Raw genomic sequence first — 27,932 nt, 5'->3', positions numbered from 1 at the left:
TCTTTTAAAAGTAAATTATTTTCTTTTATGAATGTTAAAGTAACCAAAAGTATTCTGAGTTTATTTTGATGTAAATTACAGCAGAGTTTGGTCATATTAAATTTTTCATAAAATCATGATATGCTTGGTAAACTCCAGTGTATTCCAGTTCTTAATTATATTCAAGCAATCCTGCACTCTGAGACCATCCTCTCTACTCTTTCTGTTCTTTTGGTGTTTCATATTCTGTCTCATGCAATTCACAACAATTAGAATTAAAAAAAAAAAAAAAAATCTTTGCATCACATAATTATATCTTAAAGAATAAGAAACCCAGGAGTAAATTAATTTGATAGCTACAGATGCATTTGGAATGTATGATCTGCAGGTCTTTGATTTTAATTCTTTTGTTGATGTGGGGATTTTGTTTTGTGTTGACAGGGGGAGCAGCATGTCAGTGCATGAATGGTAATGATACTTATTCCCTAGTTAGGCAAATAAAAGTGATAGGCTAAGTCAAGCACTGCACTGAACCAGAATGCATTTTTAAATCATGATATTTGGTAAATGAGAAAAGTCTGTTTTCATTTAACAATCATTTATTGAAAGACTTTAATTAGATTGAAGCAAAAGGTAACTGAAGTAAAGCCTGAAGAGTAAATTATCATTTAATAAATATCAGTGTTGCCTTTAAATTACTGAAATCTTAGCAAATGCAGCCAAATATTTATCCCTTGGGTAAATAAAGAATAGCATAGCTGAAGTTGTTAGAATTTCATGGATGTAAAACTCTTGTGACAGTAAAGGTTGAAAAAGACCTTTTCCCTCTATTTTAGTTTATGAATTCTGCTTCTCCTTTCCCTATTCATGAATAATATATCCCTGTATGGGGATTAGGCATATCAGCCTGAGTTTTTTCATTATGATAGTTGATTTTTTTCTCTTCAAATTTATGAATATTTATCAGGGGATTCTCAGTTAGTTAATGCTATTTTCCCTTAATATATACATGTGAATCCACATGCACCTAATTCTGAAAAATTAGAGGTATCTGTCTTGGGACTAGACTACTCCTAAGCTCCTGTGAGCAAGCTGTAATGTAAATATTCCTTAATAAGTAATAGGCAAAAAAATAGTCTTTCCTCAGTCAGTGTGAAATGTAGATAGATTCCTCCAATAAAACTTTTTTTTTCCACTTCAAGATAAGGAAACACTGGCAAAAAAATTGTGTGAGAACTTCATATATTATCTGGAAAGGGTCTCCATGCTAATTTAAAAAGACAGTGAAGAGCTAGAGCTGCTGAGGTAAGCTGAATATGAGAGTCTAAGGCACAAAACCTTCAAAGACACTTCAGCAAGGGATGGAAATGAGGTATTAAGCTGCAAGATTTGCCAAAGTTTTGAACTCAAATTAGAACATTGCTTTTTATTGATTGATGTCCATGTCAATTTTTGAATTTATCATATGTGATAGTTGCATCTTACACTGAAAAATTATAAAGTGCATTAAGGTGTAACAGGATGGTGAATCTGTCATGTGCCTGTTTCATATGAGAGAAGCATGGTGGGGCTCTGGAAGTCAGATGACAGTGGTTTTGGATGAAATTCTTTTTCCTTCACCAAAAAAAAAACAAAACAAAAAAACCAAAACAAAACAAAACAAAACAAAAAAAAAAAAAAAAAAAAGGAAACAAAGGACAAACAATTCCATGTAGCCCTGGAATGCCCCTCAACTTATTTTTAAGGATTCCTTTGCAAAATTATATAATAGAAATTACTTTGAGTGTTGATAAAAGTCAACTTTAGCTTACTGAAAACATAAAGATTAGCTTTCTTTAAGATATAGCTGTGTCTGTTCAGGCTGCAGAGTAGTCTGAGTGACAGCATAGCATAACGCCTTTGAAATTTCTCAGAAACTCCCATGTTTGTCACCAGTCTTCGGCCAAGTGATAGTTTTACTGTGACAGTTTTATCTGTCTCAGAAGCGGTTATCATAAATTATTGCTTGAAGGATGCAGTGAGGCAAGCTGTACATAGCCATGAGGAGCCATCATATGAAGGTGTTCTGTGGACTGGTAGACTTGATTTCATTTTAGACTAATGGTCTAAAAACAGAAGTTGCATTCTTATTTGCAGACAGTTCGGACTTTGTTTTTAAATGTATGTCCAGTTGTGCCTTCCTACAAAGCTAAATGAAGTATTATATTAAATGATGTAGAATTCAGACTGTAATTAATGTTTTACTTCTGTGTTCTTCTACAGATAGTAATTTCATCCTTGCAAACGCTCAGGTGGCTAAGGGATTCCCTATTGTTTACTGCTCAGATGGCTTTTGTGAGCTTGCTGGATTTGCACGAACTGAAGTCATGCAGAAGAGCTGCAGCTGTAAATTTTTACTTGGTGCTGAAACAAGTGAGCAGATGATTCTTCAAATTGAGAAATCGTTGGAGGAAAAGGTAGAATTCAAAGGAGAAATCATGTTCTATAAGAAGAATGGTAAGTTTTTATTTTCTATTTTGTTAGTCTCAAAGAATGAAACTTAGTATTCATGCATGTGATATATAGTATGTATTTACATGTAATGATTTTGTATATCTATAATCAGTCCTACAAGAATGGGTTTGAATAAAGACAGCTGAGTACACATTAAGATTACGTTTATGTTAGTGTTACAGATTTTATATAGGTATACGTCAAGTTACAAAGCTGCATAGAAGAAATTCAGGGTCCCACACTGCATTGTGAGACTGCTATCTGTACTCAGTATGACACTGTATTTTCTACTTTTTCTTATATTGAAATTCTTACTCTTTGTTGCTGAAACTGTAATTAAAAAATTAATACCATAAGGTAGCCAGTGACTAGGCAAAATTTTCAGTCCCATCAGTACAATGCTCAGAACTTTGAATGATCCAAGTGACTCATTCTCCACATGCACTACTAATAAATACAATAAGAATGAATTTCAGAAAGTGGATAAGTACTCTAAGTAAAATTTATATTTAAGTATGTATTGTCACATTAAAAAATTTCCGAGCATTGAGCAACTCCATAGACTTCAGTAAATTTCAAGTTGCACCACCAAAACTTTGACTTTTATGGTAAGGCATTTATAAGAACAATTTCATAGTCAAAGATGAGTGAGCCATGGGAGGAAAGCACCCCGTGATGCTCACTTATCAGCTTGTTTCATTTATATCAGGCCCCTTCAGTGTACCTATTCTGTAAGCATTTACACTGCCATCATTCATATGATCCTCAAACAAGTGACACCAAGTGTGAGATACTGACAGGATTGCAAACACTCCAGTGCTACAGGAACCTTCCCGTGTGCTTAATGAGCCCTGGGCTCAGTGAATCCATGGGTGCTTGTTGAGTGTCACCTTCTGTTTTATTATATGGTTGGAATTTCCAGGCATATGTTTAGGCCACATGTTTTCCTCATAGATCCTACTTATGTCTTTACTAATGAAACATTTTGCCCTCAAATATTATTACTATTATATTAAATAATTCAAAAAGTTATTTTCTAAAAGTAATAACTAGGTATTGACAAGAAGATAGTCAGTGATTTTGAGTGTTAGGAGAAAGGCAGCTTCACTTTCCCTGACTCGCACAAAAAAAGAGGAATGTTGCTTAGCTGGCTTGTGTTCATGACTGCTGTTTTTCACGGTATGAAATTTTGAGGTTACTCTGAAGATGCTGTTAAGACCTTCCTTCTCTTGTCGTTTTGGGGAGGCTTGGGGGAGAGTGTTTGTTTTTAGCATTTAGAAGAGACTCCCATAGTTACTTAAACTCATGTTTTGGGAAGGCGATTCAAATAAAGTAGTTTCAGATTTGTAAATCATGACTGAATATAGGGGAAAAATGTTCTTAATTTGGGAAGATAAAAGCTGTTTTTTCTCCAGTGTTGTATCATGATGAGAGGGCACAGTGAGAAGAGATTTCAGTATATGTAAATGAAAGAAGTAAAGCTAACATATTCACTTAACTGTCCTGGCCCTGAATGATAAATTGAGATTCCTTTGCACTATGAAGGGGTGCTTAAAACCTGTAATAGATAGGATTAACATAGACAGAAAGAGATTGCAGGTAAATTTTCTTATCAGTGAGGCATCTGAACTGTAAATAAATAGATAAAGAGAAATTGTTTAAGATAAAAGAATTTCCACAATCCATCCTATTTGCATCACTGTGTACAGTTTGACTAGAAGCCATTCCAAGACATTTTCTGAGTATGAATAAATTTCCCAGACTGCCTTATTACATTTTTCATTTTCATGTATTTCTGTTCCACTGGAAAACAAAAATAGATAGATACTAAAATAACATGAGACTGTTCTTGAATAAAAGCAAAATTTATCTTAAAAAATAATCTTGTTTTTTCAACAGAGAAGCAAAGTGCAGACACCAAATTTGGTAAATCATCTATTTTAGCTAAATGGTTTGCATTTTGGTTTTGTTTTGTTTGTTTTTTTTTTTTTTTTTTTCAGAAAAAAAAATTGACTTCTGAAGCTGTTAGGCTTATTCAACATTGTCAGAAGAAAGAAAAAAGAGTCTTCATTGCAGAAAAATGTTCTAAAAATATTTTAAGAGATAAGATCTTTGGGAATAATGGCCCCAAAATGACTTTATGGATATATTCAGGCTTAACTGGTACTGAAAATAATTGTCAGTTGGGCTACTATAATGCCCAGTGTAATGCCAGGAGCATAAAATTACTGAGGGAAAAGAAAGTATGAACACAGTAACTTATTCTTGGTTTCTTCTGGATTTGATCCAAAATGCGGAAGCTTAAAATATTATAAATAATGTTTTGGGGTTGTTTTTTTTTTTTTTTTTTGTCCTCCATATGTGTCTTGTCTTTTGGTAAAGAAATTTAAGTTTCTAAAACTGAATATTGGTTGATTTCTTAATTGCCACATTTTTCAATATTTTGAATTTAATTTAACTCAGTTTAAAACTGATTTAGTTTTTATCATTAAATTAGATTGTTCATTCTAAACAAGTAGTGATTCAAGCTTGGTTAGTGATTAAAGTTCTTACTAATTTTGATCTGAATTTAGTAAGTTTGGATATGGGGCCTTTCACAGTTATTTAACCATCATTTAAGAATTCACATAACACTTCTTCTCAGTAATTGTTAATTAAAAGAATGATTGTTATAACTAAAGCAACTCCGGCAACCCACATGAAATTTTATGGAAGATCCAGACTGCTCTGTGCTGACACTGCCTCAAGTAAGAGTGGTGTGCAAGAAGTTGGGTAGGGAGCTGAGCAAAATGGATTGCCTGTCTGGTGGAGAAAATTCAGAATGTCATTGTCTTTGTCATTTGGGTTTTAATCTTAACAGAAGGATGATCTTCAGTAGTTGTACTCTGAACAAACTAGAAAACTATCCTCCTGGAGTGACTTTTCTTTACGTGTGTTTTACTTTTCACATTTTAACAAATAGAATAGGATAAACTGGTTGTAACTTCTCATCCAGGATGTCTTCAGGCATGTTAGCACAGAGCACTATTAGAACCGTGGTAGCAGCAACAGCAGCTTGAGAGAGATATCTTTTGGAAATCCCACTCAAAATACACTTTTCATCATAGTTTCGGTATTTATTTTGGTTCCTCAATCAGTTTCTAACTTTTTATTCATCAGAACTATGTCAGTGTTTTGAAGGCAAACAGAAAAGGAAACTATTAAGACACAAGGAATTTTATTATTGTTGCCTTCTTCAGAAAGTTTTAAAATTGCATAGCTTAGGAGCTGATTTTTTAAAATTATTTCTTTTTCTCTTACTATTTCTACACTTTCTTCAAAACATCTGCAACAAATTAAGTTGTCAGTTATGATAATGGAAATGCAAAGTAACCTTTTTGAATTTGAGTTGTGAGAAAGGAACTCGCTCCCTGGATCTCTTTTTTTAGAGTAATCTAGAAGTAAATGGACATTATGCAGAGGAACTACGTTTAGACAAACCCTTTTTTTTCTCTGCACCAGGCCACTGCAGAAATTTATAAATAGCAAGTACATGTAGATAAATGAGGTCTTCACAGTCCCCCTAGACTGACATACAAATAAGCAGTGGTGTGGATTTTTTTTCCCCTTCAGTTATAACCTAAGATGATGTTACAGTAAGTCCTATAATCATTAACTTGGTCCAGTCTAAGATCTTCATCTTCAGCTGCTGAGAAGGTCATACCTTGGTCCCCTTATGACCCTATCAGACTAATTTCCTATGTCTCAAAAATCAGTTTGTAGTATTTGAAAAGAGGTCTGTTCTTACATATACCCTCTTAAGACCTGCACTGGTCCTACAACCTTCCTTCACTGAAAGGAAATCGGCCTCTTTCTGTGTATGTGTAACTTGTGTGAAACACTATGTAAACAACAGTGGCCACTTCTGATTTATGGACATTTGCGAGGCTTCACTGTGGTCTCAGCAACAGGACTGTTCGTGCAGGCTTTTGTGGGCAATTAAAAATCCCTGCTATAAGAGGACTGGAGCGAGTGGGTATTCCTGGGACCACCATCACAAGTTGCCTTAGGACTTGGCTGCAAGCAGAGTTTGCTTCATTTGTGACAGAACACAGGGACTCAAGGGACACTGTCATCTTCTATGTGTGAACTGTTTTAAACACTTTCTGAGGTATGTCTTAGGCATGTGTCTTGTAGTTCTTGGCCCCTAAAGATTTTTTAAGTAACTTGTAAGGTCAGGAATTTAAAAGTGAGCATGATTAAGTCAAGGTGTTTTCACTTTTCTCATCAGTGTAGGAGAATATGTGTTTTAATAACTATGTATCCTTATCTGGAAAGTCAGGACCTTATTTCAGATGAGTGGAATATGAGTGGAGAAATGGTGAAAGCAGAGCCTCTGAGTTACTGGCTACTATCAGGCAAAAGGCCATCTGAAGTCTCAGTGTAACAGTGTTCTCACAAGTGGCAATGACAGCCACAGGCAAATGAAATAAGCTTTAAGCCATGAGACATCACCTGTAACCTCTGCCACAGTTGCAACTGAATAATGTGGCTACAGGATAACAAAGGCTCCGTTATGTTATTTGCAGTTAATACGTGACTTCTGTTAAGCAAACAAAGCAAGCTTTTTTTAGATGATGAGTTTAATATTTTTTTAAATTTAGAAGATTTAATTAATTTTAAAGAAATTTAAGGAAAATTGATTTCCTTTAAAATGAAAGAAAATTAGATTTTCTTAAAGCTTTTCTTCTCAACAAAAAATATTTTCTCATTGCAGAAGTGGTATCCCTTTTTTCCAACATGAAGTTTAAAACCCGGTATTTAATGGTTGTCTGAAAATATCCTGTAGCATTTTGAAACATGGGAGCTGTATCATATCTTTTTAATATGAACTGACTTTGTGCTTTAACAATCTCCAGAAACCCACTATGATTTTGGGAAACATTAAGCCCAGAAATTAGAGAAGAGGCATTTATTAAAAATTTTTAATTAAAAAAAAAAAAAGTCTATATTAAAAAAATTAACTTTTTTAGTAACACCTAGTTACTAATGTAGAGGAAGTCCCTTGACAAGTTGCTTGGCAGGATAGTTGATAGTAACATGACCTCGCTGCTGCTCTGTCTTAAAAATGTGGCCTAAAAACAAGAAATCTAAAAAGCTTTTGTGGTTGGTTTGTTCACATTTTCGAAATTATAGTACAAAAAGGAGGATGAAGGGAATACAAAGAGTAAGCAACACTGAAAATTTATTCTGATGGTAATCATAGAATCACAGAATGGTTTGGGTTGAAAGGGACCTTGACAACCATCTAATTCCACCCCACTGCCCTGGGCAGGGCCCCTTTCCCCCAGCCCAGGGTGCTCCCAGCCCTGTCCAACCTGGCCTTGAACCCTTCCAGGGAGGGGGCACCCACAGCTGCTCTGGGCACCCTGGGCCAGTGCCTCACCACCCTCACAGTGAAGAATCTCTTCCTTACACCTAACCTAAATCTACCCTCTTTCAGTTTAAAACCATTACCCCTCATCCTATCACTACACCCCCTGATCCAGAGTCCCTCCCCATCTTTCCTGTAGCCCCCTTTAAGTGCTGCAAGGCCCCTATAAGGTCTCCCCAGACCTTTTCTTCTCCAGGATGAACATTCCCAACTCTCTCAGCCTGTCCTCGTAGGGGAGGTGTTCCAGACCCTCAGTCATCTTCATGGCCCTCCTCTGGACCCACTTGAGCAGGTCCATGTCTGTCTTATGTTGAGGGCCCCAGAGCTGAACACATTACTACAGGTGGGGGTCACACGAGAGCGGAGCAGAGGGGAGAATCCCCTCCTTCGACCTGCTGGTCATACTTCTCTTGATGTAGCCAAGGACATGGTTGGCTTTCTGGGCTGTGAGAGCACATTGCTGGCTCACAATCAGTTTTCCACCCACCAACGCACCCAAGACCTTCTCTGCAGGGCTGCTCTGAATCCATTCAGCCCATATTTGTGCTTGGGATTGCCTTGACCTATGTGCAGGACCTTGCACTTGGCCTTGTTGAACTTGATGAAGTTTGCACAGGCCAGCCTGTCCAGGTCTCTCTGGATGCCATTGCTTCCCTCCAGCGTGTTAACCTCACCATACATCTTGTTGTTAGCAAACTTGCTGAGGGTACACTCAATCCTACTGTCCACGTCTCTGACAAAGATGTTAAACAACACTGGTCCCAGTACTGAACCTTGAGGAATGCCACTCATCACTGATCTCCACTCAGACATTAGAGCTGTTGACCTCAGCTCTCTGAGTGCAACCATCCAGCCAATTCCTTATCCATTGAGTGGCCTATACATCAAATTCATGTCTCTCCAATTTAGAGAAAAGGATGTTATGCAGTCATGTTGGCTGTCACTAACCACCTCCTTATCTTCTGGGTGTCCTAACATAGTTCCAGGAGGATCTGCTCAATGATCTTGCCAGGCACAGGGGTGACACTGACTGGCCTGTAGTTTCCCAGGTCTTATTTTTTTCCTTAAAAATTGGGGTTATGCTTCCCCTTCTCCAGTCAGCAGGAGCTTCACTGGACTGCCACTAGTTGTCAAATATGATGGATAGTGGCTTAGCCACTTCATCCCCAAGTTCCCTCAGGACCCATGATGCATGTCATCAGGTCCCACGAACTTGTACAACTTCAGGTTCCTTAGATGGTCTCAAACTTGATCTCCTACGGTGGGTGGTTCTTCATTCTCCCAGTTCCCACCTTTACCTTCTGCGTATTAGGTGGTGTGGCTGGAGCACTTGCCTGTGAATACTGAGGCAAAAAAGGTATTGAGTACCTCAGCCTTCTTCATATCCTGGGTAACTAGGGCTCCTGTTTCTCTCTGGAGAAGGCCCACATTTTCCCAAGTCTTCCTTTTACCACCGATGTACCTATAGAATTTTTTCTTGTTGCTCTTGACGTCCCTGGCCAGATTTAATTCTATCAGTGTTTTGGTGTTCCTAACCTGATCCCTGGGGGCTCAGACAGTTTCTCTGTATTCATTCCAGGTTCTGTCCTTGCTTCCACCCTCTGTAGGCTTCCTTTTTTTGTTTGAGCTTGTTCACGAGCTCCTCTTTCATCCATGATGGCTTTCTGGTGATCTTACCTGACCTCCTCTTTGTTGGGATGCATCGCTCCTGACTTTGAGGAGGTGATCCTTCAATACTAATGAGTATTCTTGGGCAACTCTTCCCTCCAGGGCTTTATCCCATGCTACTCTGCCAAGCAGATCCCTGAAGAGGCCGAAGTCTTCTCTCCTGAAGTACAGGGTAGCGAGCTTGTTGTTCCCCCTCCTCACTGCCCTAAGGGTCTTGAACTCCACCATTTCATGGTCACTGTGACCAAGGCTGCCCTTGAGCTTCACAGTTCCCACCAGCCCTTCCTTTTTGGTGAGAACAACATTCAGCAAAGCACCTATCTTCATTGGTTTCTCTGTCACTTGGAAGAGGAAGGTTATCATCAGTGCATTCCAGGAGCCTCCTGGATTGCTTATATCCTACCGTGTTGTTCCTTCAACAGAATATCAAATATCAATCAATATCTACTTACAATTACATGAGCCATAAGCATTCATTTGTATCTTTATAAAAACATCACCTTTTTTTTCTTTTTTCCTTTTTCTTTCTTATTTTTTCTTCCCCCCTTCCATATAGCTCAGTAAGAATTAGGAAGTTTCACTGATCCTTGGGAAGTCTTCCTCTTAAAAAGTAGTAGGTGTAGGTGGAAGACATGTCCTTATTTTCCACTGTTTTACAGAAGAGGGAATAGTTTGGCTTCTCTAAACACTTCATCTGATTGACCCATGTCCTCCGATGAAAGGTAATGTGTAGCCTTGAAGTGTGTAGATGTTTTGGAGACAGTCCCAGCTTCTGCAGCAGCAGCAGAAGACAGGACAGACTTCTGATCCTCAGGAGAGCCCTGCTTAAACTCTGCAGAGCCTCAAGTGAAGTGTTCAGCAAAAGCCTGCAAGGAGACAAATAAAAGGATAAAGTCCAGTTAGAAGAAGAAAAAAAAAAAAAGGCAGTAAAATCCCTTGTGCAATGTGATCTAAAGCATCTGAGATCTTTTGCTATAATTTAATGAGACTTCAACAAGACTGCTTCTTACTAACTGACAGCAATGATACTTTGTTCTGATGGTACTCACAATGACAGTGGCTAATAGCTTCTTTCAATAGCAACATGATTTATTAAAAGTGTAATTCACTGAGAAGATTTGTTCTCCAAGAAGCACACTGATAAGTAAATAAATCTGTATGAGAGTTTCCTGCTGCTTACTGCATTGTTACAAAGTGATGGGCCTTTCATTGCTTACAGATTAGTGTTTCCACACAGGCACACTGGGCTTACAGCTGCATTTCATATGAATGGCTGTTAGTAATGCTGTATGAACTTTTTTTTTTTTTTTTATGGTATATTTGATTATTCTGCTTTTTACACATCCATTTTTAGGAAGAGATGTAGGTATTTATTTTGCAGTCGGATGTTTGTACTATATCAGACTAGTCACTCTTCTCTTCAAATTTTCTCACAATTTTATGGCCGCACTGAGGCTGATGAGAGGCTGCCTATCATTTTTATGAGTATTGAATCAAGCTTTACCTAAATGCTGACTTGTGTCTCTGTGCTTCACCATGAGTTAAGCTGCCCTTTGGTTAAAGAAAGATCAAAGTACCAATATCTCCTGATGACTACCTGCTTCCCTTCTCCTGACATTTCCTTATTTTTTTCATGATCCCCGAATCTACATGTTGGATCATGGTGCAGACTAACTGTCACCTCCTGTGCTGACAATTGCAATGAGTTCTTGCATTAACTCCAGTTTTTTGGAAGAGCGGTAGGAGGCTCATGTTAGCTCTGTCTATTGAATCCTCTCACTGGTTTGGCAAGGGAATTTCAAAAGCATTCTGATTTTATAGAGCAGCTAAATAATGAAAAGGTTAGAACCTACTACTTTCCAACTGACAGGGTTACTATAATTCTTTTCAGTGGGCAGAGTCAGAGTCTGTTTACAGCATGTATTCACATGGATTCAAGTGGTGAACTGGGAAGATTAATCCTCTCTGCAGTGTTATGTAATTCCTCAGAGGTATCAGTCCAGACCCACAACTTGACCCCTTCTCAGGCCCCAACTTTAGCCTCTTCCTTTCAGTAGGGTGTCAGTGGGCAGCATGTCAACTGCACGTTACAGTTCTTGAATCATGGGATCTACAGAATATCATCAAACTTGCTGAAAACTGCTGATTAATATTAAAAGATAAATCTAAAATAATAAACAGAAACTATAGAGTCACTGATAATTCTCGTTAGCAAAAAACTTTTCTGACCTAACCTTGTGGAAAAAGCAGTGAAAAATAAATGATTGGTTTCTAAAATTGAGCTTTGCAATGTAAGTGGAAAACTAACCAGCAGAATCCCCTCTTTTTCTGTGTAATGTCTGTTGAAAGCTTTATGAATAAGCATAAAGGTTGTGACCAGCACCTCTTCCAACACTGGGAGACCTCTCATTCTGCGTACTCCAGACCTTCTGTTTCTAGGGGCTGTCACTGTCAGAGACACCAGAATCAGGGTCATGAAAATGTCTTGCATGAAGATATTTTTATTTATATTTTTATCATTTGTTATTTGAAACTGGAAAACTGGAACATTTTCTTTATAAATGTAGTGGTCTATTTTGGTATTGCTGTGTTTTTGTTTACAGGAAACTCCATGTCATCTTTGAAGCTTCTATTTAAGATAATAAAATAATGATCTTAAAAGCACAATAACATCATTTAAAAACATGGTTGTATTTGGATGAATGTGGGCTACAACTCTTCCTGGTGGCAAAATATCAGACACACATTCAAAAAGATTAAGTACCTTACAGAGAGAAACTGAGAGAAATTAAAACACATGTGTATCTACATGTTTTTTCATATATATGTAAATATATATGCACATATACATACATATATGTGTATAAAAGATCAACCTGGCTTAAGAATATTTCTTGCTTTTTTTTCCTAAGAGACAAAAATACATCCCTCAGTAGGCTAAGAAATAATATTTATTGCTGTGATTACATCTGCATGTTGGATTAGAAGCTCTGAAAATCCAAAAGGAATAAGGTCCATAGGTTGTAAACACGGTTTTAACAATAGCTTTCAAAAATACAGTAATAAAGGGAAAGCAAACTTTATTCATTTTGGGATTGCTCAACTCAAAGCAATGAAAAAAGCAGTATTCACCTGAAGAAAGTAAAGACTAGACTGCTCAGGAAGAATTCAGCCTGACTATTTCTGAAACAGTCCATACAAAGATATTGAAGAAACAGTATTTTGGTTTTCTTTTTGTTGGTTTTGCTTTTTTGTTTTGTTTTGTTTTGTGTTGGTTGGTTAGTTTTTTGTTTTTGTTTTTGGGGTTTTTTTGTCCCACTTTAACTATAGATATTGGATATTTATTTACATAAATAGACTGTCTCAGTACTTTCCCAGGATTTAGCTGACAAATGCTGAATGTATTATCATGACCGTGACAGAATAATAATAATTGGAGGTGGAGGAAATGTAAGTTGCAGACTGATTTTTATGAATCAGCCCTAAAGCTTTTTACATTTAAACAGAATGAATTTCATTGACTTAACTGAGTTTTTAGATAATCCTGTGTATTTTGCTAATTGTTATAAATGTAACCTGGTAAATGTATTACATCAGGGAAGTATTTATCTCCTTAAATGCAGTTTTCTAATCTGGATGGAGATAGGAAAAGGAAATTAGAGCAGACACAAAGTAAGTAGTACACATAAGGATAATGTATGCCACATGGCTTTAACAAGCATTGCTTAGCTTCTCTGCTTTTGCTCAATGAAAACTCAGATGTGACTTAGAGGATTTTGAAATGGAGTTTCATTAAGTAGGAAAGATAGTGAAATTATAAAAAGAGAGACAGTAAAGCTGAGTAAACCAAGCTGAAATGTAGATGTGTTGGAGCTCATAAATTAGCTTGCATAAAATATGCACTGCAGACTGTGCTAGCTGTTGCATACAAAAAAATATAAAGAACACTGAGGTTGGAAAAGTCACGCACTCAAATGAGGAGCTGCCATAACAGAGGCAGTTCACATAGTAATAAATGGAAACTTTGAGGTGGTGAGTTAAGTCTCTCTCTGCTTAACACTGGGAGTTTGCAGGAGAGGCAAGGTTAGGAGATTGCTGTGCCAATAAGCATCTCCTCTTAGAACATCCTTTCCCTCTCTCCATCATGGCAGTGATGGGAGAAAAAGTTAAGCATGCTGGACAACATGACATACAAGTCACTGAGTTACTGCTACTACCTGGTATTAGAGGGAACAGTGTAGGCTGAAGTTGGGCACAGAAAAGGAAGGTGGAAATACTTGCAGGAGGGATTTGCACAGTCTGATGGGATATGGTAAATTTAAACAATTTCACTTGGTACTCCATAGCCTATACAGAGGGATGCAGAGATATTTTTAATGGAAGTTTTTTAATCGACTCTACATGAATAATACTTACATACTTGTTCATACTGAAATGAAATTTTTACTTTGTTATTAAGGTATCTTATATATCACCTTTCTTCTACCGAGTCCTTGAGATACCACTGTATTCTGGTTTAAGATATTTTGGAATGGATTTACATTGACTGTTAAAACTTGTAGGGAGAGTTATTTGCAGGGTGCAAGCATGATCTGCTGTCCATACAGAACCTAGGGAAGCAAGTTGTTGAACTTTCTTTTCTACTCCTATGAAAGTGTTAGCACAACCATCAGTGACGATATAAGTCTGTTACCTGATAGCCCTTATGTGTTCTTGTTAGTTTTCTTGCAATGTTGGCAGACCAAAGATTATCATAGGGTGTAGAACACAAGCTGTCATCTACAGTAGCAGAATTCAAGGGAAAAAAGTAGATTTTGTTAATACATACATGTGATTTCTGAAGAGATGATGGAAAAGAACAAGGTGCTTATTTGCTTAAAGCAGCAAAACCTTGAATGAGTTCTGTTAATTGATCATTGTTGGGTTATTTACAAGAGAGAAGGTACTCTAATTATAGCTATACTTTTTCTTTCAGCTCCATTCGGTTTCTGTTTAGTTCAGTTGCATTTTTCTTAAAGCATTGTTTTCTTCTTTGCACTTTGCTCTCCTTAACAAACTGTTGACATCTTATCAAAACCACAGAAAATTCGATACAGAATATTATCAGTGATGCTGGAAGTCTTTGGATAAGCTAACGAAAGAGAAAGTTTGGTTTCCCCAGGCAAAGTCTTTGGCATGCTGGTCTGTCAATCTTGGAGTCTGCAGTGGGAGAGTGAAAATGATGAGGCTAAAACTTCCCTGGCAATATCGTGTATCCATCAGCAGGTTTATTTTTCTAGAAAATATTAACTCTATCAATGAGATTGTGTTGTAATGCTGAAGATTTAGCATCAACCTTGTTGACAAGTTATTATAGCTATCTATATGAAAATATTTTTATCTTTGTCTTTTCCACAACGAATTCCTGGAAATAGGGTGATGTGTGTGTTTGTTGTTTGTTTGTTTGTTTTTTTTAAGGTTCATTTTGCATCAACCTAAAAGAACGTTTAGTCTACTAAGTCAAGTACTGAAACATAAAGAAATGTGTCAGATTTATGAAGTCTTGTGCAGCCTAATTCTGCCCTCTTATGCATATACATCATTATAATTATTCCTTGAAGGATGATTGTTTTGTGCCACAAGACTTGTGTATTTAATATGCAAAACTTAAACTTTCACTTTTTTACATTTGGTTAGTCTGATTTGTTATGTGCAGATGCAGAGCTTCATAAAAGTGTTCTGCATCTTAATCCCTCATCCTCTCACCACAGAGAGGTAGAGATAAATCACATGAATTTCTTCATTAGTTATTTCCTCCCTTGAGTGATGGAAGGGACAATACAAGCTGACTCAGTGTCTGCCTGGAGAGTAGTATGGCAAGCAAAGGAAAACATAGCTTTCCACCAGTATCACTGCTTCTAAGTAATTCATAGGAACATGTGTGGCTAAGATATTTTCTGCAGAAAAGCTCAGTTAAAATGTTGATGAGATGGATGCAGAATTTAATTATTTTGTTAAAGAATTAAATAAGCTGGTTGTCAATAATCCCATTCTATTTCTGTATTATGATGCCTCTTCAATACCCAAATAGCCACCAAAGATCTTCATTCTGAGTATTTCACTGGGCTTTGTTCAGGGTGGGCATGACTAAAGATTGAGTGAGTATTATTATACAGTGAGTACACATAGCTCATCAACAGGGCTAACGGTCTGAGTTTTCTCCTTCGTTTAAGAGGGCCTTATTTTCTACTGAAAGAAATGCTTGGCTCTGAAGGCTGTTGACATTCTGATGGCAGGGTTTTTTATAAAATCTCCCTTTTAAATTCCTTGGTCTGTTGACCTTTGTTTTGATTTTAATCTGAGGACAGACTTCTAGCTGTTGGAGCGAGGAAAGGTAGAAGGGGTGGTTGAGAGAATGACCATAAAGCACTCTCTTTTTTATGTATATATAAAAGGTGGACTATAGCTAAATTGCTTTGTGATAAGATTATGCTTCATTTGCTCTCTTTTCTCCTTCCCTGTGATGTGCTTACATAAGCCTTGAGGATATTAAAATATATTTTGAACCTTCAGTTCATAATGCAAGAGAAAGATTAGACTCTTTCTCCAAGAGTGGTGTCTTAGAGCAATAAAGAGAGTCTGTATAAAAATAAGCCTCCAAAAGAAATTTCTTTGATAGGTGACTTTTGACAGTACAGAAGACCTTTGTATGCATCATCTGAAGAATAGAAGGAGTTTCTCTCTCACAGATGAGTGCACTCAAAAGAACTGTAACGGAATAGGGCACTATGGTTTTTGATGAGTAGAAAGTTCTTTTGGCTTATAGAATTATATGATGCTGGCATTCAGTAAAAGCCATGTAATAGGTTGCACTGAATCGGTATATTTTTCAAAGAATGCTCCTCAATGGTGAAAGATACCACACTTCTATTCTTGACAGAGTGCAAGCACAGATTGACCTAGTCCTGACCTAAACTGCATCATGTCTAATCCTGAAGAGTACTACATATTCATTTGCTCCTTTCAGAGTAAAGGTAGGAAAAAAAAACCCCAACCAACTAAACAAACAAACAAACAAACAAACAAACAAACAAACAAGAAACCGACAAGCTCTGTTTAGGACTTCTGAGGATTGAATTTATAAGTAATGCCAAGACTGGCAGCTCCACCATGCAGAGCACTAGCCTGGAACTCCTGAGGAGAGAAGGAGCTTGTGCATGTATTAGATATGTCTTTTCTTTAGTGGTGGATACCATTTTTTTTATGCATATTTTCTTTGCCTAGTCAAAATGTTTTTAGACATATTTACAGAGGAGGAGGAGAATGAGTACAGATAATGAGAGAAAATATGATTAAGAAGAAACAGCAAATGACATTAAATAGTGACAGGATGTGGAACGATTTCAGTGACCAGTGTTCACCTGCAAAGAATTCAAATACACTTTGATTATACAGGAGCAAATGCATTAAAACATAAAAAGTTAAATGGATTTGTCTCTATTTGTGATGATGAACCATGTTACAATAACTTCCTTAAACCTACAAATCTATAGTTTAAGATAATATTACCAGATGTGCTTTTTAGCATAACTGAGTTAGGTTTGTTTGAACATGGCTGATGTCTACAACTTTCTTCCAGGAGCAGTCTTAATGACTAATTTGTGTGTGTGTGTGTAGAAAAGAAATGAAACAATTGAAAAGAATAAAATATGCTTCTATTTCTGGAGGAGATTAAAACAGCTGTTTAAAAGATCATTGTGATTATTGGTGGTGTTTAGGAGTTGAGAGTGACTTCTTGTCCAACTGAAACTACTGCTAGATTGCAGCCAGGCAGAATGTAATATTACAAGTAAGAATTTGGCCAGTTTAAGAATTATAATGACATTCTGTAGAAGTCTGTGATTCTATTTTTAAACAGGAAATTAAAATTGCTTTATTCTTCCTCTCTTTGAATGCTTCACTTCAGATTGATAGGGTGGTGACTCTCTATAACATTTCTGACAGTAACATCAAAGAGCAGGTTTTCCCAGAAGTTTTGATAAAAGAGTCAAATCTGTCCAAAGAATGAATTAAGAATGGAAAATTAAAATAGAAGAAGGAACAATAGAAATATCTTGCTTCTGACATCAGTTCTACCTTTTTTAAAAAGGTCGTCTTTGCTTGCTCTCTCTTCAACCTCAAAATGAGCATATTTAAACCCAATATAAAGCCAGTCTGTTTCTTCCCATAATTTTTCTCTCCTTCTCTAGTCTTCTTTACTCCTGATCCTAATTCTCCCTGCCCCTTCTTTAAATACCTTAACTGGAAGCTTTACCTGACAGCTGAACTAGTAATGTTACTCTCAAAGCTGCCTGTCTGCCTCTTGGAAAGTTTGACCAGGATGGAGAGAACCAGATGAATTTGCTTTGAAGCATGCTTTTCTACCTTCAGCTGTGGTGGTCCTTCAAAAGGGAAGCTGGTGTTTCACCTCCCATGCTTGCCTACAGCCTTCAACAGAATCAGGGAATTACCAGTTGAAAATTTAAATAAGAAATCGGAATTGTGATCTTGGTGTGTCCAGTTCATTTTCAAAACTGCAGAGTTCAGAAGACAGTGACTAGAGTGGGAAGTGACTAATTTGCTTGTTCCTTCCTAAGGACCCCTTCAGATCTTGGCTGATCATGTGGCAGTAGTCAGTTATGGCAGCAGAATTATCCTAGTATGGATGGGATTGGGATCTAGGATGTTGGCTGAGATCTCTGTTATAGTTTTAGTGCATTACCAGCATCTAGGCATTTATTATTTTCTGTTCTGAGCAGTCTGCATTAACAGAAAACTTATTAATATTGTCATTGGAATTGAACAGCATACCTTGCAAACAGGACATGTGACACAATCAGTGACAACAGTAACAATTTATTTTAAGCTGTATAATTACGTAGCATGTGTGGGCAGAGAAAGGTTGACATGAATTAAAAATATTGGCAAACTCAGCATTGTCTAACTTAAGTCTTAGCAAGGTGAACATTATAGACAGTAAGGAAGATAGCTGATATTTTTACAGATGATGTGTGGTATAAATCACACCATTTGTAAGATGCAAGGAGTTAATTCTATTTCTATTCTAAGTCTGATGTCTGATTAGTTTAAATATCTTTGAATTAGTGGAATGTTGCTCTGACTATCAGGTCTTCTGTCAAGAGGTTTTAATGAGTATCAAGTCAGATGATTAAGGCAGAACGATTCTATAGTAAACACATAAGCTTCAGATGTCAAGTTAACAAAGCGAAAGCTATTCCAGTAAAATAAGCAACATTAGTTGAGAGTTCAAAGGAGAGCATGGTTTCAGAGGAGTAAGCATCTTCATTAAACTCTGTTAATGATCCCTGTAGATAAATTTTGCATTTAAATTAATGCCTTGCTTCTAGTGAAAGCAGTATTACTGAGCTTCAACCAATGATGCAAAGAGATTTACATGAGCTGAACATCTGTGATTCCCTGACTGCTGACCTCCTAAATAAGATTTTTTTTTTTTTTCAGAATTACATTAGTTGTAGATTTAGTAGTTTGTTGGGTTTTGTTTGTTTTTTTTGTTTGTTTGGGTTTTTTTGTTTTCCTCCCTCTGCTAAAAGACAGCTGTTTGAATTAAATTCATTCTTTATCCTTGCAGGGTCTTCATTCTGGTGCCTACTGGATATTGTTCCTATAAAGAATGAAAAAGGAGATGTAGTACTCTTTCTGGCCTCTTTCAAAGATATAACAGACACAAAAGTGAAGATTGCTGCAGAAGACAAAAAGGAAGGTTCGTGTGAATTGCAACAACATTGATAAGTTTTTGAGTCACATCTATATGAACTCTCTCATGTATACTTTTCAATATACAGACCTCCTAGCTTTCCAAGGAAGAAATTAGTATATGACATGGAAGGATAAATAATCTGTTGAAGTTCTTATTTCTAATTTTATTTATTTACATATTGGTCCACATTCTGTAAATATGGAATTCAGGAGACATAATACTTTGTCCACAAAATTAAATTTGTTTTAATGTACCATGATATAATTTAGTTACTTTCTGGATTTTCAGAGGTACATTTTGGAAAAGCTAGACCTTTTCAAACATTTCTCTGTGAATCTGATTTCATCATGGCCGAGAGATGAATGAATGCTTTTTCTCATGTTTTTCCATGAGCAGAACATATAACCTCAGAAATTATTTTGCCTATTGAGAAGCATGATTTTGTCATCTAATTTTTATTGCAATATATGAAATTATAATGTTTATTATGTCTTTAGAAATACTCAATAGTATAAGTAATATGTTCTCACATTTATTTGCTTTCAAAAGGGAACAGTGGAAGGATTCTCTCATTAATTTGGAAAGAGAATGTTTTATGTTAATGATTCACAGCTGCCATAAAATAATTTTGACTGTATAGCATAGTCAAGTTTTGTTAAATTCTACTAACACAAAGCAAAGACAGTGTGGGGTGATGAAGGTTATGTACTCAGCATTGACCTGTGTTGTGTATCAAAGGCAGTGAACTTATTCCAGGTTTACATTTTGTTAAAGGTATAATGAACCAAGACTTTAGGGTTGCAATTTTTCAGTGTCAAAGGAAATGTAGAAAATGTTTACTTGTAAACAGAAAGAGTAACTTTCAGAACTCTGTAAAATTTAATTACCGTTGAATTTTTCAATCTGGTATTGCTCTGGGATTTATTTAAATTTTTAACCCTGTGATAGTCATATGATCTCTGCATATCTCAGAAACAACACAGATATCACCTTAGGACTCCTTTTTGCCTTATGGGTTTCTGAAGTAGGGGAACAATTAATAATCAGATTTTGCTGATTTTAAATACTAGCTTTTCAGTAAAATAATTATATTTCAGTTGCAGAGAAGTGTAATTCAGCATTCTTTTACAACATTTTAGTACTTTAAAACATAAAATATTATGCTTCCCTGTGCTGCTGAATATTCATAAATCAACATTTATGTTAACAGTGTCTGCATCTTCTGTACTTTTGGACAAATAATTTCACCTTTCTCTTACTTTTCAAGCCCTGAATAATGGAGGGAATTTTTTTGCATCCTTCACTTTTTTAACTGAACGTATTTGAGAATTTCTGAGCTGGAAGATTGAAGAAAGGATTTGAACTAGTACACAAGTACATTTTGCAGTTTTTCCTTACGTGCAATTTCAACTAGTTACTTCACCTCGAAGTAAAATATAAACCATATTTTATCTAGTTTCTCCTTAAGCCTCGGAAAGCATTACTGTTATAAAAGTTTTAGGAAAGAATTCATTAAAATGTCATATGCAAGGCCACGTAGAAGAGAGATTGTCAGAACATCTGTGCTTTCAAGGCTAATAATTTACCTTATGGGAGATGCAAATTTTCAGGATACACGCAAAGAGAAATCATATTTAGTATCCCAGTGATGGCTTGTAATAGGTATATCACTGATTACTTGTAAAATGACAGCTATTGTTTATCTGATAAACATTTCATAACTGTACTCTTATTTTAGGATGAATTAAAATGATCTTCAGCTTTTGATGTGGGTTCATGTGAAATTGTAATTCTTAACAGATTTTAACTCGCATTTTCTGTTACACATTTAAAAATTAATACCACTCCTATTGCGTACCAACAGAGGAATGCACTTATGCTGAGCTACATTACACCAGTAAATGCCCATTCAATTACTGTAAGTTTATGCATATTGTCATTTGGCTGTGTTTCATGTTGAACTCTTTAGAGCACAATCCTAAAGCTTGGTTGTTCCTTCCCTTTATACTCATTTTAAAACCATGGCAATCATTCTATGCTATGGTGATACTTGTTTATACCATGGCAACAGAAAATAGCACTTAGTGTAGGGCTTTGCCAAATACATTGTTTTATATAGTGAGATAAGAAGCAGGATTTAACCATGTATTCAAAATATTTACAAACAATTCCATCATTTTAATTTTATGTAAATCTACCTGACTATATAAAAAATAATTTAATATTACATTAAATCTGAGTAACATTCAAATTCTTCCTATGCGGAGTGATTGATTAGTCCCCCAGTGGTGAACATCATCTCATCATTGTCAGAAAATTATTCCCAGTACAATCTATGCAACTGATTCAGTATATGATATTTCAGAATGTTTAACTTCTAAAAGTAACTGTTTCTTCATTGCTTAGACCACAACTATTATGAGGCATGTAGGATGCACCCTATATTAACCGAAAAATGAGTTTGTTTTGTTGAGAGGTATTAAGGGTCTTTTTCAATGTTCAGTGATTATTATCCATTGCAAAGTGATTGATACACATTGCCAGATATTATTTTCACAATTAATATTGATAAAAAGATAATTTTATTTTTTGAAGTTTACTGAATTTTTCATTTCAAAAATCAGATAGCTTGTAAACTTGAGTTGAAAGCCAGATCCTTCTATAAGATAATTACCATTAAGCGCAGTTTTCTATTGCCTTTTTGGCAAATGTCTTGCTGTTAGATTGTGTACGAGAACGAGAGCTTAGATACAAACATGCTCATTGTGACATTCTTCTGCCAATGTAAGTCTGTTGTATTAATGTTTTTGTTTCAGTCTCTCTCTTCTCTTTCCTGCCCATAACAGACTTCTATAATTTGTATGGAACATTAATAGTCAGATTCCATCTCCCTTTAATTTATAAACTCCTTAGAAAGTTTTTCTAAAGAATTTCTTTTATGTTCCCTTTCTCCTAAGTCTGGACCTCTTGGCATTCCACCAACATGATAATACATTCTCACTGGTTGCGCCTCCAAAAGTCTTCTCCGGACTCATTCTTCTTCACATCTTTCCTACCTTTGATACCATCTGTTTCTTCTGTAAAATATTGTTCTCCTTGTACTTTAACAGTGACATCTTCCTGAGCTTTATCTCCTGATTTTATGGCCTCTCTTTTCTTGTGAATTGTCTTTTTACATTTGCAGACCTCAGGAGTTGATACCCTCTTTGATTTTCTGCATTTTCTTATCTATTTTATCCCATCTGTTCACACAACTTCAATTGCTCCTTTGTGCCAATGAGCCTTGCAAAAATTCACTTCTTTTTGCCTGATTTCCCTTTACCCAGCCCAAATGTCAGATGTCATCTGTGAACTTTACTTTTGAATGTCTCATTTTAAATACAAATTTAACAGAATTTTTTTCTGCTCTTCCTCTGTATAAAAGTTTCCAGTGAAATCAGCCCTATCAACCAATGGAAGAGCAGACTTTTTCCTAAGACTTCCATATAAGAAAAGGGCAAAACCACACACCTGAGAATTTTGGATGTCTTTAAGAAGTGCTGTGACAGTCACCAACTCTCATATGACTTCTTTTGTTTAGTTTGGTTTGGTTTTTTTTTAAGTTAATTTACCATCCTCCCTCCCCAAACCCCTTTTAGTTGCAATGTTTTCAGGGCCCTCGACTTTTCAGTATTGGTAGTTTGCTTTCAACAATACAAGTTTCTCCTACCTGTAAATTTATTGTAGTAATGCACTCTGCTTTCCATCTGTTTAATAATACCTATAATCATTTACTGTTGTGAAAAGCAACTCAACATCTCTTCTTCCTAAACCTGGGCTCTTTAATCAAATTGATGGTCTTTCCTTTCCAATATACAGGAAAAGTGTTTTTTAATAAACACAATGATTCCTTTAGAAACTGTTTCTTAAACAGCTTTTTGTGATATGTATTTTAGCTTCCTTGTTTATGATGCACTACATTTTGGTAAACTTATTTAAGAATTCCATTGACCTTTTGTGGGAATATTTATTAAATTGAAAATACTATACTCCAAATCTGGACTCCAATATAGTATGGCAGGGCTAGCGTTTTTTCATTTCTGCATGTGAACTTTTTGTAACATATGATGGACACAAGCTGGAAATTAGTGAAATTATAAGAATCCAGGTAGGGAAATAAGAAATTATATTAGTCTGCAACTGCTTTTAGATGTCTGATATGTAATAGCTTGGGTTATATAAATGTAGAGTACTACTGTTATAATCACTGTTAAAATTCCCCTGTTGAATTAGACTCATTCCAAAAAGTGTCCTTTAGCCTTCATTGTTAACTTATTTGTTGCTTTTTTTTCTTTGAGAAAATTTTTAGCTCTTTGAAAACAATTATCTTAGAACAGGTTTTCTCAATTTTACTTCAGCATTATTATAAAAGTGTGTGCAACATATAGTAACCACAGAATCACACAATAGTTGTAGTGGGAAGGCATCTCTGCAAATTGTCTACTCCAATGCCCCACCCACTCAAAGCTGAGTCAGCTAGAAGACCACGTCCAGATGTGTGCTGAATATCACAAAGGATGGAGACTTCACAGCTTCTCTGGGCAGCCTGTTCTAGTGTTTGACTACTCACAAAGTAAAAAAAGCTTTTTCTTATATTTAAACAAAATTTCACATATTTAATTTTTTGCCACCATTGTCTCTTGTCCTTTCACTGGACACCACTGAGAAGATGCCGGCTTTCTCATTTTTACCTCCACCCATCACATATTTATACATATTGATAAGATCCCTTGCTGAGGCTTCTCTGCTCCAGGCTGAACAGTCCCAGCTCTTTCAGCCTCTTCTATGTCAGATGCTTCAAACACCTCATCATTTTTTTGGCCCTTTACTGGATTTGCTCTAGTATGTCCCTGTTTCTCTTGTACTGAGGAGCCCAGACCTGGACCCATCACTACAGATGTGTCTCACCAGTGTAGTAGAGGGGAAGGTTGATTTCCCTCAACCTGTTGACAGCACCCTTCCCAATGCAGACTGCAATGCTGTTGCCCATTTTTGCCACAAGGTGTCCACCAGGACTTTCAGGTCCTTTCCTGGCAATCTGCTTGCCAGATGCTTGGTCCCCAGACTTTCCTTTGTTGAACTCCATGAGGTTCCTGTTCTCTAATTTCTCAAGCCTGTCAAGGTCCCTCTGAAACTTACTGTGGCACAAACATCTGATGTAACAACTCCTTACTCCCAAATTGTATCATCTGCAAACTTGCCAAGACTCTACTCTTTCCCATTTTCTAGGTCATTAACAAAGAAGTTAAACAGTATTTGCTGTAGAATCAATGCCATAGTCATAATAATACTGAGTGACATCCAACTGGACTTCATGTTGTGGATCACAACCCTCTGAGCCCAAAAGTTCAGCCATTTGTCAGTCCACCTCACTGCTTCCTCACTTGTTTGTTGGTCATCATCTTCTCCCCATATTGTTCCTAGTTTGAAGGCCTCCTTGCCAGGTTGGCCTTCCTGTTGGCAAAACCACTTTTATTCTAGTAATAATGTGAATTAAAAGTTGGACTATACCCTTTCCCACCATGGATTAAACTAAGCTGCAGCGTTATGGCTTAACTGGCTAGCTTTTTTTGGCTTCTTATTAATCCTTGGGTCTATACAAATTTCTAAGAAAACAGATTTATTTTGATTATGCATCATTTGTTGGAGGGAGGCGTTGTTCCTTTCAGTGTGCCAGAAGAGAAATACCATGTGCCAAACATTTTGCATTACAGATTTTTATGTAAAAAATGTCTGTTGTGGGCAGGGATGGGCTCTTCTTCTAAGAAAGTCTGCAATGTGCACTTTGATTTTTTTCTGCTTAATTAGTCTCAGCTACTTTGTGATTGCTCAAGCTACAGCAGTGAATATTCAGGATACAACTTTTTGTTTTAAAGTTCCTTCTGTCTGTCAGGAGGCAGGATATTGAGAGGGGAACGTACAGCCACCTAGATGTACAGTATTCAAAGCAGATAAATTGTTTCAGGATGCATGAGGCACCATATAGTTCTGTCAGTGAAGGAGGTGGGATAGAAACACAGTTTTACCCCAGCTTTCCCACTGACCAAAGGAAGAACATATTGGGGAAGCATTTATTTTGCAATGACTCAGTTACATCTTCTCTAGGATGACATTCTGGCTGACCATCAACGTAGGAAGGGTCTGCATCTCTTCTGCACTCAGTAAAAAGAAATTGCTTTATTGCTGGTCAGTGCATGAGAGTGTAAACATTTAGGGGATGAAAACAGAGCTACCTTTTTATTCACTGTTCCTGCAGATATATGTGAGCACATAGATACACTCCCTCTCCCCTTCCCACCTTCTGATGTAAGTAAGATCTGTTTGAACCTTGAACCTTTAGAGACCTATCAATCTTTATGGCCATTGCCTTAGCTTTTTACCCAGTCTTAACTGTGAGTGGCCATTCCATTCCAGCAACTCTGAGAGGTTGAAACTGCAAACAACTCTGTGTGTGTTCTGGAGGTGAGGGGAAAGCGTCCCTTGTGGTATGCGTAGAGTGAAAAAAAGAAAAAGCAAACTCTGATTCTTGAGCAAATGGCAGAGGAGCAGACTGTATTCTGAGATATCCTGGAAAGATAAGAGGACATATGCATTAGCAACCAAATAGTTCATTGACTCACCAGTTCCTAGATAAAGGCATGCGATCACCTCTAGGTTTTCCTTAGAAACCAAGTTATCAAACTGCAGAGGTGAGGGGTGTGTGGAGTTGTTTGTTTGAGGTTTTTGGTTTGGTTTGAACTGTGGTGCTTTTCTTTTTGTTGGACTAGGCTGATGACAGACTTAGTGGAAAATATCTTCAGGTTTTCCTTTTAGAGTCTGATAGCTCAACCATGTAAGACTGACAACAGAAAGCATGGAAGAAACAGGGAATATGTTCAGTATATATGTTGCCAATTAGAAGAGCTCTTCAGAGTTGTGTGTGTGGTGGGTGGTTTTCTGAGGAGGTAGAGGGTTTGCAAGCCATTGTACTTAAATGTCTTATTTCTATGGAAAAAGTCTGAAAAGGAAGGCATTTCTTTAAAGATTTACACAGGCTGGTGTCTTACATTTTACTAGTGAAGAGTCCATGAAAACTAAAATGTGTAGTGCATATGTAATTTGTGTTCAGAAACACAAATAACGGGACTTGGACCATGTGCAGAATTCACCTGTAATTGAAATTATACTGAATGTAGTTCATGCTGTAGCTCTGCAGAGCAACTCTGAGGTCCTATAAAGACCCAGCAAATAATATTTATTACAGGTGAGTTTTGCCTAGCTGTAGTAAAGACAGTTTTACAACGGCCAACCATCCATCCTGCCTTGTATAACTAAGGTTGCAAAACAGTTTTGGTTTATGACCAGTCACCTTCATAGTGTGAAAATCTCATTCCTTGAGAGATAATCAGAGATAATTTCTGGATGTTTCAATGACCACATGAAACATATACACAGACATTACAGGTTTTTGAACATATATGTCTTAGCTATTTAAACTAAACTTTTTAAACAGCTGATTTTCCTCCCTGTTTTAACTCTGGACAAATTGCACTGACCACAAAACAGTTTAATAGGTAACTGGTCTGGTTCTGAATTGTAGATAATTATATTAAGAAAACAAGTCAGAAGACTTGCTCTCATGACAAGATAGAAATAATTCAGGTGTATATATTCCAATTTTCACTTAAGTAAGCAAGGTTATAAGTTACCATCAACTTTCGTGCAAAACTTTTTTTAAACTTATTTGTGCAAAGATGAATGATTGTGAAATTATGATCACCTCAGATTACAAATAACCTTTTTCAGGTATTCCAGAGGACAAAAAATCAGCAAATAAAGTATGTGATTGAATTAATGGAATTAAAGGAGAACATAAAACCTTTAGGTTCAGTGGGATTATGTCCTTAAATACTATGTCTATAACTGGAAATACTTAAGATCTAGTCTAGTGCTTTTTAAAAATTATTTCAAATATTCTCTGTATTATTGCAGTTATGTTCTTGTTCATAATGATAAATGAACATATCACTTTGCTGTGGGCTAGCATTCACTGTGGGAAATACAACCTGTTCCAGGAAATAGAAGTCATATCAAAAAACAGCTGAAAGAATAAGCGATGACATAGCTGTAAATTCAGCACTACATTTTGTTCTGTAAGAGCTACATATGACCACTCATTTCAGTTAAATCAATAGACATGTTTCAAATTTGGTGGCATAACAAAAAAGACAATTTTCCCATTTGTGAGACAATGCTATCTAATTGTGTAGTAATAAGATGGTAAATAAACTACTTTTACACTATTATTAAATAGTTATTTTTGAGTTGGAATATTTTGCACCATTATAAGAGATTCTGTAGCTTTTTATATAAAATCTGGGAGAAGGCAATAGTATTAATAAATGGGGAAATTAAAGTAAATTCAGCTTCAGAGTTCTGCTGAATATCATTCTCTTAGAAGTAGTTGAAAAAAGGTGTGTCTACTTGGATTTGGGGTTTTTTTTCAGTTCTGAATTTTATGAGATAGGTCCAAATACTGGCATATAAAAGAGAAGATTGATTGATTTATTTAGGAGCATACACCCATCAACCACCAAAATGGAG

The 27,932-nt window shown here is 36.3% G+C and overlaps 1 protein-coding gene across 3 annotated transcripts in view; it reads left to right on the top strand.

Annotated features, from left to right (window-relative positions):
• KCNH8 (potassium voltage-gated channel subfamily H member 8) overlaps positions 1-27,932 on the top strand; it is a 197,961-nt gene that overhangs the window by 64,803 nt on the left and 105,226 nt on the right. For 2 of the 3 annotated variants that reach the window (XM_042802266.1, XM_042802265.1), the window contains exons 2-3: positions 2,242-2,475; positions 19,182-19,313. In XM_042802266.1, coding sequence (XP_042658200.1) covers positions 2,242-2,475; positions 19,182-19,313 — 366 coding nt within the window. The remainder of the gene's footprint in view (positions 1-2,241; positions 2,476-19,181; positions 19,314-27,932) is intronic. The other variant, XM_042802267.1, reaches the window with a different exon arrangement.

Source organism: Tyto alba, unplaced genomic scaffold (assembly GCF_018691265.1).
Source record: "Tyto alba isolate M040663 unplaced genomic scaffold, T.alba_DEE_v4.0 Super-Scaffold_38, whole genome shotgun sequence".
Lineage (NCBI taxonomy): Eukaryota > Metazoa > Chordata > Aves > Strigiformes > Tytonidae > Tyto > Tyto alba.
The sequence above is the reverse complement of the archived record's forward strand: the minus strand, read 5'-3'. Positions and strand labels throughout refer to the sequence as shown.